This window comes from Euprymna scolopes, chromosome 36, assembly GCF_053919585.1.
Source record: "Euprymna scolopes isolate OS-2025 chromosome 36, ASM5391958v1, whole genome shotgun sequence".
NCBI lineage: Eukaryota > Metazoa > Mollusca > Cephalopoda > Sepiida > Sepiolidae > Euprymna > Euprymna scolopes.
Genome location: NC_136517.1, coordinates 61730445 through 61744907, shown reverse-complemented (window position 1 = coordinate 61744907; position 14463 = coordinate 61730445). Strand labels below are relative to the sequence as shown.

At 35.1% G+C, this 14463-nt stretch overlaps 1 protein-coding gene across 8 annotated transcripts in view; it reads left to right on the top strand.

Moving 5' to 3' along the window:
- The window catches only part of LOC145260533 (uncharacterized), a 194512-nt gene that overhangs the window by 55777 nt on the left and 124272 nt on the right, over positions 1 to 14463 (top strand). For all 8 annotated transcript variants that reach the window (XR_013864313.1, XR_013864314.1, XR_013864315.1 and 5 more), the window contains exon 4: positions 10804 to 10899. Coding sequence is in view for 2 of the 8 variants with exons in the window: in XM_080118738.1 (XP_079974864.1) it covers positions 10804 to 10899 (96 nt within the window). In the remaining 6 variants the exon portion in view is untranslated. The remainder of the gene's footprint in view (positions 1 to 10803; positions 10900 to 14463) is intronic.

The following is a 14463-nucleotide window of genomic DNA, read 5'->3' as shown; positions in this document are numbered from 1 at the left end:
AGGACGAAGGAAACACGGGTGCTTGAGTCCATCAGTAGGAAGAGTATACTTCTCCTGTATCCTTGTTGTGTTGGGGTGAATGCGTCCCCCCCCCAACACTTCCCAAATAGGGCTCCGAGGCGGGTGGGGAGCAGGAGAAATGAAAAATTCAAAATATTTAAATGGCAAATAAAAAGCCTCAGAAAATAAACCATTGTGAAATTTCAGACAAATCTAGTTCTGATTCAGAAACAGAATCACAATACCAAAATCTTGTGCAAAATCTACCTTTTTTATAATCATTGAAGCAACCGAAGGAGAACCGATAACAAAAGTGTCCCCCTTCAAAATAGAGAAAATTTTCTCGAGTATCAAACCAAAAATGGTAAAAAAAAAATTAAATAACGGCACACTACTAGTGGAAGTAGAAAGCCAAAAGCAAATAACAGAAATCTTTAAATGGAGACTTTTTAATAACCAAAAAGTAAAAATCTATCCCCACAAAACTTTGAATACTAGTAAAGGAGTAATCAGGAGTTCAGAACTATCACTGTGCTCCTTGGAAGAAATTAAAACTAACGTAAAAAATCAAAACGGTACCAATGTAAAAAGGATCCAAATTAAAAAAATATGGTGAAACCATCGATACAAACTCTTATATTCTAACCTTTAATACCCATCAAATCCCGAGTAAGATCAAAATAGGATATGAAAAAATCAATATAGAACCGTACATACCAAACCCTCTCAGATGCTACAACTGTCAAAGGTATGGACATCATCGAGACCGGTGCACACGCTCTCCAGTATGCATGAGGTGTGGAGAAAATGAAACCCACACAGATTGCCAAAAAGATCCAAAATGTATTAACTGCCTAAAAGGCCATAGTGCAAATTCAAAAGAATGTGAAAAATGGAAGAAAAAGAAATTATTAAAATAAAATATACAAAAAATATAACCTTCCAAGAAGCTCGTAACCTAGCTGGAAATATAAAATACTCAGAAATAACAAAAACACGCATACAGCATACCACCGGACCAAATAACCAAACAACAAAAGCAGACCTATTAAACATCGAACCAGAAGATATTAGGAAATTACTCAATGAAGTAAGGGAACTAATGGAAGAATTAAAAAAAGCTATAAAACAAATAAACAATGAAAATAAAGATTACAAAAGTAAACAAAACTCCACCCAAAAGACCCACAAAACTCAAAGTGCTACAACACCCACAGAAACAACCCCTCTAACCGAAACAAAAAAAAAACAGACACCAAAAAGTGCCCATGAAGGAAAAGGAAACAAACCACCAGCCAACAAAGAAGCTAAAACCAAAATAAACAGACCACGTTCATCTTCCAGACCAAGAGACTCAATCCAAAACAGATTTGAGGAAATGGACATGGAAGATCGAAGATCAGACACCAACGACTAACAAAAGTCAAAAACAAATACATAAAATCTAATCATGACCCAAAAACTCATCCAATGGAACTGCCGGGGCCTAAAACCCAACATAAATGACTTATTACTTCTTATAACAAACCATCAACCAGCCATCATTTTTAAAAGCTAAAGATAAAATAAATATAAAAAACTACAAACAATACAACCACATCCACAATACCCAACAGAGAGCCTCTGGAGGAGTATCTATCCTTATTAGAAATAATATCCCACAAAGCAAAATAGATCTAAACACTAATATTCAAGCCATTGCTGCAGCAGCCACACTACACAGAACTATAAATATCTGCATTATCTACATCCCACCCCAAGATCCAATAGACGAAGCAGAGCTGAACAAAATAATAAATCAGTTACCCAAACCTTTCTTACTGTTAGGTGATTTCAATAGTCACAATGATATATGGGGATCTGCATACTCGGATAAGAAAGGGAAGAATCTTGAAAAAATTATAACAACAATGAATTGTGTATATTAAACAATAAATCCAACACATACCTTCATCCCGCTTCAGGCACCTACTCAGCATTAGATTTATCTTTGTGTGACCCTACTATTATGCCACGATCAGCCGGTCACTGGGGTGTGACCGACAGACGTGTTATAGTAAATGTCTTAAAGCGGTCTCATGAAGACATGAAGATGGGCCAGTCATTAGGGTCTGTGTAGTAAGAAGAAAATCATACCTGAGATGTTGGATCTGGGTGTGGCTGCTTTCTTTTCTCAAGATGATCTCTTCACCCTGGTGGCATTCTGGTGGGAATCTTCATCTCCCTGTCCTCAGGGCCGCCTTTCGACTTAAGACATTTATGAAGGAATTCATGGCAGACACAAGAAAAACGACACGCGACACAATTGTAATATACAAAGGTATAACTAACTATTTTATTTTACATTAGAGATACAATATATATTACAAAAAAAACAATTTACAATTAATTTTTACAATAGGCTTTTCGAAGCTAACTAACCTACCCTAACTAGTGTTGAGGGAGGGGGTGGCCCCCCCCCTCATTTACGGAGAGACAGTCTATGCGTCCTCACATCATGGTGGTCGTGCAGGAAAGAGACAGAAAGATAGCAAGGGGATTATGGGAAGGGGTTTCTTTGTATCTCTACGCTCATGGACAATTTACCACCCGTCCATGCTGCAGAGTGTGTTAGAAACAGTGGCACAAGGAAATAGTGCCACATCCCTCCCTATGCTATCCGAAATTTATGAGTATTCATAAATTTCAGAAGTCCCTAATTTTCCGTGAATGGTGCGTCAACCGGCCGTCAGCAATCAATGTCCCCATGCTCTACGTTCCTCAGGAACTCAGTGAAGCAAGTTATTTTTTTTCCACCAGGCTCCTGGTAGACTGGTAGACTGCTTCAAATACCAGAGAGGGTAATCATCCTCGCCCTCCATCGAGGCAATGACCTCATGATTTCAGTTACTGGATTTACACTTTCTTAAGCAACCAGTATAATATTTTTTAACAAAGCCGGATTTTACGTGAGTTCATCACGCCGACCTATACGTATTTGACTAAGCCGGATTCTACGTGAGTTTATCACGCCGACCTATACGTATTTCACTAAGCCGGATTCTACGTGAGTCTATCACGCCGACCTATACCTATTTCACTAAGCCGGATTCTACGTGAGTCTATCACGCCGACCTATACGTATTTCACTAAGCCGGATTGTACGTGAGTTTATCACGCCGACCTATACGTATTTCACTAAGCCGGATTCTACGTGAGTTTATCACGCCGACCTATACGTATTTCACTAAGCCGGATTCTACGTGAGTTTATCACGCCGACCTATACGTATTTCACTAAGCCGGATTCTACGTGAGTTTATCACGCCGACCTATACATATTTCACTAAGCCGGATTCTACGTGAGTTTATCACGCCGACCTATACGTTTTTTAATTTAGTCTGCATAACATTATTTTCGTAACTGGATTTACGCTCCCTTCAGCAACCAGTATAATGTATTTTAACCAAGTCGGAGTTACGTGACCTCATCACGCCGACCTATATGTATTCCAAGTTATTACTTCAGTTACTGGACTTACGCTCTCTTCAGCAACCAGTATAATGTATTTTAGATAAGTCGGGGTTACGTGACCTCATCACGCCGACCTATATGGATTTAGTAAAACCTTGGTCTTCAGAGGTTCTAATCCAATTAATTCTGTTAGAGCAAGGAGTCTGCCGCCGAGCGACCAATAAAAACTATCCACCACGGAATATTTATTAATTATATAAAGAATTAACTAAGAAGGGCACTCAGCCTTCATGAGTTAGAATACTCAATTAGGGGGAAAAAAATTTCCAAAAATAAACAATTAAGAAACCTGGTATACATTAAATCAATGAAATAGGGTGTTAACAATTTTTTTTCTTAAAAAGAAAACATTTTTAAAAAATCATTTCAGAGCACCTCGGTCACAATTAGAATTTGTTTACACAATGCAAACGCATTTCAGTTATTACATTCATAATTAACTTTTTCCCAATTTTCAGGGTACATTTAAAAAGTATATGTATTTTTTCAAAACTTGATTTACAAAAGATCATTAAAATTTAATTCCAAAATTTAAAAATTATTTCAAGTATTTTGGTTCATCGTTAAAATCAATTTATGTTAATTAACTTCTTTCCAAAGTAATTCATTTATTATTATAAAAACCAATCTTCTCAAAAGGTCATAAACTTCGAATAGACCCATTTTTCGTAATACAATTCAAAAATTATTCCAAACATTTGGTTCATTATTAAAATTAATCTTCCGAAAAGATCATAGACAATTCATTTTGAATCAATTCACCCTTCACAATGAGATTCAGAAACATCCCAAATTTTTCATTTCGTAATTATTATTTTTAAAATTCAGTGTACATTTAAAGTTATTTAATTGATTCTTAAAAATCATTTCTTCTTATAGGTCATTATCAAGGTCATTTCGAATTCAGAAACATTTCACGTTAATTAACTTTATTTTCCAAAGTAATTATTTTATCATTTAAAAGCAATTCTTTTCCTAAACTCACTCACAAGGATTATTTCGAATTAATAAACTCCCGCCACACCTGGGAGTCACATTAGTTAACGACCAGTTCTGTATAGTTAACAGCTCGAAAAAATTAAAGTTTCAATTAAAGAGAGATCTTTCTAGACTAAGGAAATCTTTTTTTTTTTCTTAATAATTAATTCAATTTTACGTATATACTCCTCAGTCAATATTTCAGGGACCCCTATCATACGGTCCAATTTCAAATAAACCTTCAATTAAAGAATTTGCTCGAATAATTCTTCCTTAAAATCATCTAGAGTTCAGGAAAATTTCTTTCGTTAGTCAAACAATATTTCCTTAGAAATTATTAAAAATTCAGAGAATATTCGAAATGTAATAGCGTAATTTTTCTTTAAGAAAAACTATGAACATTTCAGAGAACTCTTAAAAAATTAACGTAATCATGTAACAGTTGGCTTTTCCAAACACTCGAAGACTTCAAAAAAGTACTTTAAGTGCTGTTTGAATAATCGTCTCAGTTTTTATTTTTAATAAAAACCAATTGAAGACATCATTTAATGTAATTTAACGAAGCATAAATAATTTTGTTCTTTAAACTTGGTAGAAAATTAAAAAAAAAAAAACTCCAAGTTAATTCGTTATTATATGCCCTCCTGCAATCAGCCATGGGGGTTTAGCTATACAATCATTAAAACGCAAGAGTAGAGAAAGAGACCGAGGGGGAAAAGAAGGGGATAGAGGCAGATAGCATTGTTCTACCACCCGTTCCTCAACACCCTCGCAAACACCATGACGAGGTCATCTTCGTTTATCTTTCCCATGTGCGGCCATTGTTTTAAAAAATGAGTGACAGGTAGACATTAAACATTTCTACGAGTTTAAAAAAAATAACTAAATAGAAAAACAATCTTATTTTGAACAATTTTGTAAAAGGCATTCTCACACAAAAAAAAAAACGTTCACATTATGTAATCCAAATTTTTAGCAATCCATTTTTTTTCCTTTTTTTTAAACAGACAAATCAAAATTAATAAAAAAAAACATAATCAAATCAAAAAACCACATATGTTTCGGCATTAACTGCTAATCTAACACTTGCAAAGTCAAAAGCAATTTTTTAAAAAAGTCCTATATTTTTATAAACCTGAAATAAAGATCAGATAAAAAATGTTAGGTATCCTTTATTTTCTTTCCTTTTTTTTTTTTATTTATTTTTCGAGCTTCTTGTTTGAAGGATTTTTTTCTTTTTTTTTTTTTCATGTAATAACAAGATGCATAGATATACACACATATCGATATATATCCGGAGAGAGACAGAAAGAGAGAAAGCGTGAGAGAGAAAGAGATATTGCATATTCTAGAGACACTTTTTTCTCATCTCTGTTTTTTTTTTTTTTGTGTGGGACACATTTCTTACTTTTTTTTCGAAGGGTTACTTTCAATACTCTTTTTTTTTTCAAATCGATCTTTTGTAAACTGTTTTTTTTTTTGTAGGTGCAAGACAATTTTTTGTTCAGGTTCTGAATTTTCTTTTTTGAGTGCGTTTTTTTTTTTTTTTTTGTTTTGTGCGCGTGTGTACTGGTCTGCCATTTTTTAAAAAAATTTTGCCAGAAATAATAGTTTTTTTTCCGTTTTTAAAGATCGTGGACCATTTTTTTTTTATTCGATTCGTCTAGTGGTCGTTATTTTTGGTTGTGCCGTGGGTTTAAGAGTCGAAATTATTTCCATGCTGGGAAACAATATGTCTTGGTCATAGTGCATCATTTATACTGCGACACAGATGCGACGAGATCCGTCTGGTAATTAACCAGGGTCAATCCTGAGTCTTAAGGCAACATTTATACCACGATCAGCCGGTCACTGGGGTGTGACCGACAGACGTGTTATAGTAAATGTCTTAAAGCGGTCTCATGAAGACATGAAGATGGGCCAGTCATTAGGGTCTGTGTAGTAAGAAGAAAATCATACCTGAGATGTTGGATCTGGGTGTGGCTGCTTTCTTTTCTCAAGATGATCTCTTCACCCTGGTGGCATTCTGGTGGGAATCTTCATCTCCCTGTCCTCAGGGCCGCCTTTCGACTTAAGACATTTATGAAGGAATTCATGGCAGACACAAGAAAAACGACACGCGACACAATTGTAATATACAAAGGTATAACTAACTATTTTATTTTACATTAGAGATACAATATATATTACAAAAAAAACAATTTACAATTAATTTTTACAATAGGCTTTTCGAAGCTAACTAACCTACCCTAACTAGTGTTGAGGGAGGGGGTGGCCCCCCCCCTCATTTACGGAGAGACAGTCTATGCGTCCTCACATCATGGTGGTCGTGCAGGAAAGAGACAGAAAGATAGCAAGGGGATTATGGGAAGGGGTTTCTTTGTATCTCTACGCTCATGGACAATTTACCACCCGTCCATGCTGCAGAGTGTGTTAGAAACAGTGGCACAAGGAAATAGTGCCACACTATCCTCATGGACTATAACTGGAAGGGTCTAGAAGATTCATGGGGTAGCGACCATTTTCCAGTGATTTTAACAAATCTAAAAGAAACAAAAACCCATCTCTTCCAATGGAAAATAAAAAAAGCAAATTGGGAGGAATATAAAAAAAAATGCCAACAAAAACTCTCAGGAGGAAAACCCAAATAAATCCATAGAATACTTCTCTAAAACTTTACTAGCCATTGCACATGAATGTATACCTAAAAGTAGCAGAACAAACAAACAACAAAGACCTGGTTTAACAATGAATGCCAAAAAGCAATTCGCCAACGTAAAGCTGCCTTACGAAAATTCAACTCCCAACCAACAAAGTACAATTTAAACCTTTTTAAGCAAAAAAGAGCAGTGGCTCGTAAAGTTATTAGAGAAGCAAAAAGAACATCATGGAAAGATTATATAAATAAAATAAACTTGAATACAAACCCCAAACAAGTGTGGAACATGGTAAGGAAAATTTCGGGTAAAAACTCACCTTCCCCTTTAAATCATCTCCTACAAAACAACATCAAAATAACAGAGACAAAAAATATTGTGAATCTTCTTGCTGAAACCTTTCAAAACAATTCCTCCAGCAAAAATTACAGTCAATCCTTCCAAAAGATAAAACAAGATACAGAAAAAAAGATAAATAAATTAAATTTCAACTCCAACAACAAAGAAGAATACAACTATCCTTTTACTAAAAATGAACTCTTAAAAGCCACAAACGAAGCACATAATAGAGTTACTGGGGCGGATGAGATACATTATGAGTTTCTGAAACAACTTCCTTCCAAATCTATAACACATCTTTTAAACATGCTCAACAAAATATGGTTCAAGGGAAAATTACCCAATAGCTGGAAACATGCTATCGTGATCCCCATCCCTAAACCAGAGAAAGACAATTCAGATCCACAAAATTTCAGACCAATTGCAAAACATTTGAAAGAATGATAAATAAACGACTGAATTGGTATCTGGAAACGAACGACTCAATTGCCAACCTACAAAGTGGTTTTAGAAACAAAAGAGGAACAATGGACAACATAGTCCGATTGGAGACCTTTATCAAAGAAGCATTCATTAAAAAAGAACATGCAATAGCTGTCTTTTTTGATTTAGAAAAGGCATATGATACAACATGGCGACAGGGTATAATTAAAGACCTTTACAACCTTGGATTAAAGGGCAGACTACCCATACTGATAAAAGATTTTCTATCTGATAGAAGTTTTAAAGTAAGAATCGGACCCACCCTATCAGACACAAAAATACAGGAAGAAGGAGTCCCACAAGGATGCATTTTATCAGTTACGCTTTTTAATATAAAAATTAATAATATCGTAAATTGTCTAAACAATAGGATAAATGGCTCCTTATATGTGGATGACCTTGTAATCTGCCATAGATCCAAAAATATTCATACTTCAGAACGCCAACTACAAATGTGCATAAACAAACTAACACAATGGACGACAGGAAATGGCTTTAAATTTTCAACAACTAAAACTAAATGTGTCCATTTCTGTAATCATAGAAAAATGCACAATGACCCTGTTCTCAATCTAAAAGGATCAAAAATTGAAATAGCTGATCAACATAAATTTTTGGGACTTATTTTTGATAAAAAACTCTCCTTCATTCCTCACTTGAAATATTTAAAACAAAAATGTTTCAAGACTCTACAACTACTAAGGGTTATAGCAAATACTGAGTGGGGATCAGATTGCTCATCACTCTTAAAATGATATAGAACTCTGATAAGAACCAAACTAGATTATGGAAGCTTCATATATGGTTTAACCAGAAAAAGTTACCTTAAAACTCTAGATTCTATCCATCACACAGGATTAAGACTTGCCCTGGGCACATTAAAAACCTCTCCGCCAGAAAGCTTATATGCTGAAGCCTATGAACTTCCACTAAAATTGAGACGTGAAAAATTAGGCTTACAATATTATCTAAAACTAAAATCAAACCCCCAAAATTCTGCCCATCAATGCACTTTCAATCCCAACTACACACATCTATTCAAACAAAAAGAAAATGCAATTAAACCCTTTGGTCTCTACATGGAAGAAACAATAAAACCACTTACAGACAACTCAATAGATCAAACCAGCATCCACGAGGAAAATCTCCCAGAACTCCCACCCTGGCTGTTAAATCAACCTAAAGTCATACTAGATTTGACAATATATCCTAAATCCAATACTCACTCTGCAGACTATAGAGAAAAACTAAGCAACATTCTGGATACTTACCCAAATTGGACACACATTTACACTGATGGTTCCAAAGATCAAAACAAAGTGGGATGTGCCGCTATTTCAGAAAACACTATTCAGCAGAAAAGGTTACCAAATAACTCCTCTATCTGTAGTGCAGAAATTACAGCCATAAACCTGGCTCTAGATATTATCATCAACCAAAACTCAAAAAAATTTATAATAATTGTAGACTCATTATCAGTATTAGAAGCAATAAAAAATCAAAAATTAAATAATCCCCTACTCATCAAACTTTTACAAAAGATCCATTCTATCCTGCAACACAAAACTTTCTTCTTCTGTTGGATTCCCAGTCACTACGATTTCCGTGGAAATGATAAAGCTGACATGGTGGCCAAAAATTCATTAAAGCTACAAATAAACGACATAAAGGTCCCATATACAGATTACAAACATTCAATAAACATTTTTATCACAAAGAAATGGCAACAAAATTGGAACAATTGCCAAAACAACAAACTCTTCCAAATTACTCCTATACTTAAAAAGAACCTTCTAGATACCAGAAAATCACGTAAAGAAGAAGTAGTCTTATCACGTATCTGGATAGGACAGACATACATAACTCACTCCCATCTACTAAAAAGTGAAGAACCCCTCAAATGTATACCATGTCATGAACCTTACACAGTGAAACACTTTTTACTTGACTGTCATGATCTCACACGAATTCGTCAACACTACTACAAGGCTACAAGTTTAAAAGAACTCTTTGATAAAGAAAATCCTAAAACCATTCTAAATTTCTTAAAACAAGCAAATCTTTACTATAAAATATAAAAACCATCAAATAACAAACTGCACCAAAACATTGGCTGAATATACGCAGCGAAAATCGATTCTGAAAATATCAAAAATTTAAATCTTGTATACAGCATTAAATGACCCAAAGATGGTTGATATGCTGGTTAAACAAACAAACAAACAAACAAACAAAAAAAGAGTCGCCAATCTGATAGGCCCTGAACTGGCATCTAAGCTTCAGCCTCTGTCCCATCGACGAAACGTTTCATCCCTCTGCCTGTTCTACAAGTATACAGACACTTGTACCCCCACGACGTAGACACCCTCGACAAACCTGACAGGCAGCTAAATCCCACCCCCACACAGTAGAGATCCCTAGATGTAAAAGATCTTTCTACTCCAGTAGTTTCTTCCACAGAACCGCTAGACTCTGGAATTCCACTCCAAGTTCCTGCTTCCCTAACTGTACTGACATGCAGAAGTTCAAGTGCAACGTGAACCGACATCTTGCTGCCCAAATCCCAACATAGTGCCCCAGTACTTGCTGCCCCTGATAGTAGCCCCGTACACCAAAGTGGCAATGCGCTTTGTTTGGGGTGAAAATGTAATTAAAAAAAAAAATAAAAAAAAAATCAGCAAAAGACATGAAAATTATAAAAGTAAATTTCCTTGCATTTGGTAACAGTTACTTCTTACCTACTTGTTTTATTTTTATCCTTTTGTTTCTTGTTAACTATTCTGTACAGTCATTCTTTTCTCATTCAAAATATTTAAAAAAATGTTTTTCTTAGTTGATGGTGCCATTCATTCTGCTGCTGGTCCTCTGCTCAAAGAAGAATGCAAAAAATTCAAAGGTTGTCGTACAGGCGAAGCGGTTATCACAGGTGGTAAGTAACTTCAACTTGGTTTTTAACTTTTGACTATTTGTCTTCTATTTTATAAATCTCACCTGTCTGTTTAAATGTATATATGTCTGCTGTGACAACCTCCCCCTAAATTTCTACTTGGTATTCTCTAGGTAATTAGGAGAGAGTTAATGGAAGGTCGCACCAATTATCATTTCGTTATTCCCTCCTTTGTCAGGCAAGATTACTTGAATAGAGTATGTCTATTCAATCTATTTGACTTGAAATGGTAATTATAGGTTTAGGGTGAATTTGTAGATGAACGAACATGATCGGATCTCGTGGAAGAAGGAAACAAAGAACAAACACATCATTATATGTACATATATACAGCTTTCTCTCTCTCTTTTTTTTTTTTTCACAATGTATAAAAACGAAAACATAAAAACGGAAAAAAGAAAAATGTTCCAGCCAGTTGGCCATAGTTCAATTTGGAGGTTAGTTCATCTCCTCCACCCCCTTCCCTCTGTTTCTTATTTCAAATCTGTTTTTTTTTTTTTCTCATATGTATCGACCCTCAGATGCCCGAATGGGTTGGTCTCACAAAATACAAAATATGTTTATAGGAAAATCCTATATCATTTTTTTTCTCTCGCCTTATATATTTTCTGTATCTATTTATTTGTAATGTTCTTTTTTTTTTGTCCGCTATCCTCTTGCATATATATATATATATATATATATATATATATATATATATATATATTTTCTTTTTTATGCGTGCAGTGCCGGAATAACATGTTTTAATTTTTTTTGGGCGACAGCCGGCGAGGATAACAGTTTATATCAATAACAAAAGTTCCGACTCACCTTCGTAGAGGACCCTGTTTTTTTTTTTCTTTTCACGTTAATTTGAGATTAACATTTTCATTTCTTTTCCCCTCTTTTTTTATCATTGAGATTCCCTCAACGGAGTCGCACTGTATCCTATAGTTATATATATATACATATTTTCCAATATATATATATATATTGACGTCCGTCATCTTTGGAAATGTTTCCGCAACTGCCTTCCAAAGTTTTCCGATTTTTGGTTGTTGAATTTCGGCGCCAATTTTAAAAAAAAAAATTTAATCCCATCTTATTGGTCCATTTGGATCGCATGATTTTTCTTTCCGAATCAAGTGATCCTTTCGCTTCCTTTTATGCAATCATCAGCATCATCATTTTATATGACGATCATCATTTTATATGATGATGATGATCATCATCATCATCCTCATCATCATCCAATTAAGTTCATCTGTTTTTTTTTATATGTACATATATACAATTATCGTTACACTGCCTAAAACTTTCCACAGAAGTGACAGATTTTCATGAGATCAGTATCCTATAAACACTCTGGCAACGCCGAGCACCTAGGCTAGTCTAATATAAACATAATCAATCGATAAACCTATCCAAGTCACAACCTTTTTTGTTAGGTCATGTCAAAGGTCAAACTCAGTTATAATGTTCTTAGCAATCCTCATGGGTTACCAAATCCTAATAAGATTCAAAGTTCACAACTTGGATAATTCCCAGTGAAATCTTGTCAACATTTAGTGTCCCATGATGCACCTCTGATGTACAAAAAGAGTGGATTAATCTTCAGTTGGTTTGGTGATGCATCTCTGCTGTATATAAAATAAAAAGTTGATGGACCTCCACATTATTTCACGGCGTCTCTGCTGTACAAAAGAGTGTTCAACTTTTGGATTGTTTATGCCTGTTGCTGGGAAATAAACTTCCTTTTCAAGCATTCCAAAAAAAAAAAAAAAATCACGACGACATGACAATCAATTAATGTATGCAAAGTAAATGTATTTTGGGGACTTTGAAGAAATTTATGTAAAGACAATTTACCAAAAAAAAAATATTTCTGTATAATAATCTAAATCATGCACAAGAATCCATACATTATTTGTCTCTTTCTTTTTGGGGGGATGCTGTTATTACGAGGGATGGGGAGTAAAAACGTTAGAGTAAAACTGTAATGTCATGTTTGCATCCTCGCATCTGAATTGCAGGTTGGGCTGCTGGCTTCACTTTTGGATGCTCTTATATCAACAACAAAAAAATCTTAGCAAGAGAAAACTCTCTGGCATACAAATCGTGATTCAGTTTTAGCAGGGATTATTTACTCGACTGGAGATCTTAGTCGAGTTCTAAGCGTGAAAACAATATGATTTTATCATGACAAGTTGAGTTCTAAGTCTGTCACTAACCAGCAGAGCATTACCGTTATTGACCATGGGAAGAATCTATCAGACATGTGAATGCAGTGTACAGAAGTGAAACTTGGCTAGTGACGGTTGAATAGAAGAAAATGATACGAGAAAGAAACAAAGGATGTGTAATTGAGTTCTAAAGAAAGATTCTGATGACCTCAGAGACAGATTAAATCTATACAGTATAGGGAGATGTGTACAGAGCAGAAGACTGTGATAGTATGGTCACAGTGAAACAATGGATGAGAATTCTTGGATTAGTATATGTAGAACAATTGAGGTAGCAGGTTCAGTTCACAGCAGAAGATTAAAGAAACATGAGAAGAACTGAAAAGAATGAACTTGAGAGAAAGAGGGATAAATAAAGACTTAGCCAGAGATAGGTTAATTTGGAAATCAATTTTTTAAAGCTGTCTAATGCATGCCAGCATATAAATTAAACACATTAAACAGAATTTCCACGAACAGTTTCTTTTGCATCTGTGAAACATATTATTATGGAACTGCCTCCCTGCAGACTACAACATGGTTGTCTTCAAATTAAATATCAACAAACACTTGTCATATATATATATCTTCTATAAGAGTATGTACAGAAATAGATGTTTCATATCTACCTTATTTTTTCTTCCATTGACCGATTTGTTTTCAAAGAGATAAGACAGTTGAAGCATTCCAGATGAAATTAAGTATCACAAATCAGAGTGTCACTTGGATGTAACGGGCTACTATTTGGGATGAATACAACGGCAATACTATGTAGGGAGTTTAGTAGCAAGGTGTCTGTTTACACTACACTTGAACTTCTGCATATCGGTACTGCCAGGGAAGCAGGTACCCGTGATGGAATTCCAAAATCTAGCAGTTCAGGAAAAGAAATTATTAGAATAAAAGGCTTTTCAGCATCTAAGGATCTCTGCAGCTCGTCAGGTTAGTCGGGTGTATTTATGTCAATAAATGCTGTGAGTTCATCAGAGCACATTCCATAAAAGTACTTGCAAAACATGCACAGATATGCAACATTTTGGTGAGGGAACAGAAGTTGGAAGTTTGTTGATAGTGTGGGACCTATTAGGTTAGAGACTCATTTTTAGACTGTGTCTAAGAGCAAGAGATCAGTGGCAGATGCACCAGCCCAGGTGTGGCCACAATACACCATGCATGGGCAAATAATGGTCTTGTAGAGATATGGAATACTCTTATGTGTGAACATCTTTCTAGCATTATAGAGTGAACTCACCTTCTTTGCAGCAACCCTGGCAATGTCCTCAATGTATTTGTTCCAATTCATTATTTGTGAATTTTAGCCGAGGAGCTTGAACAAAGATCTTTC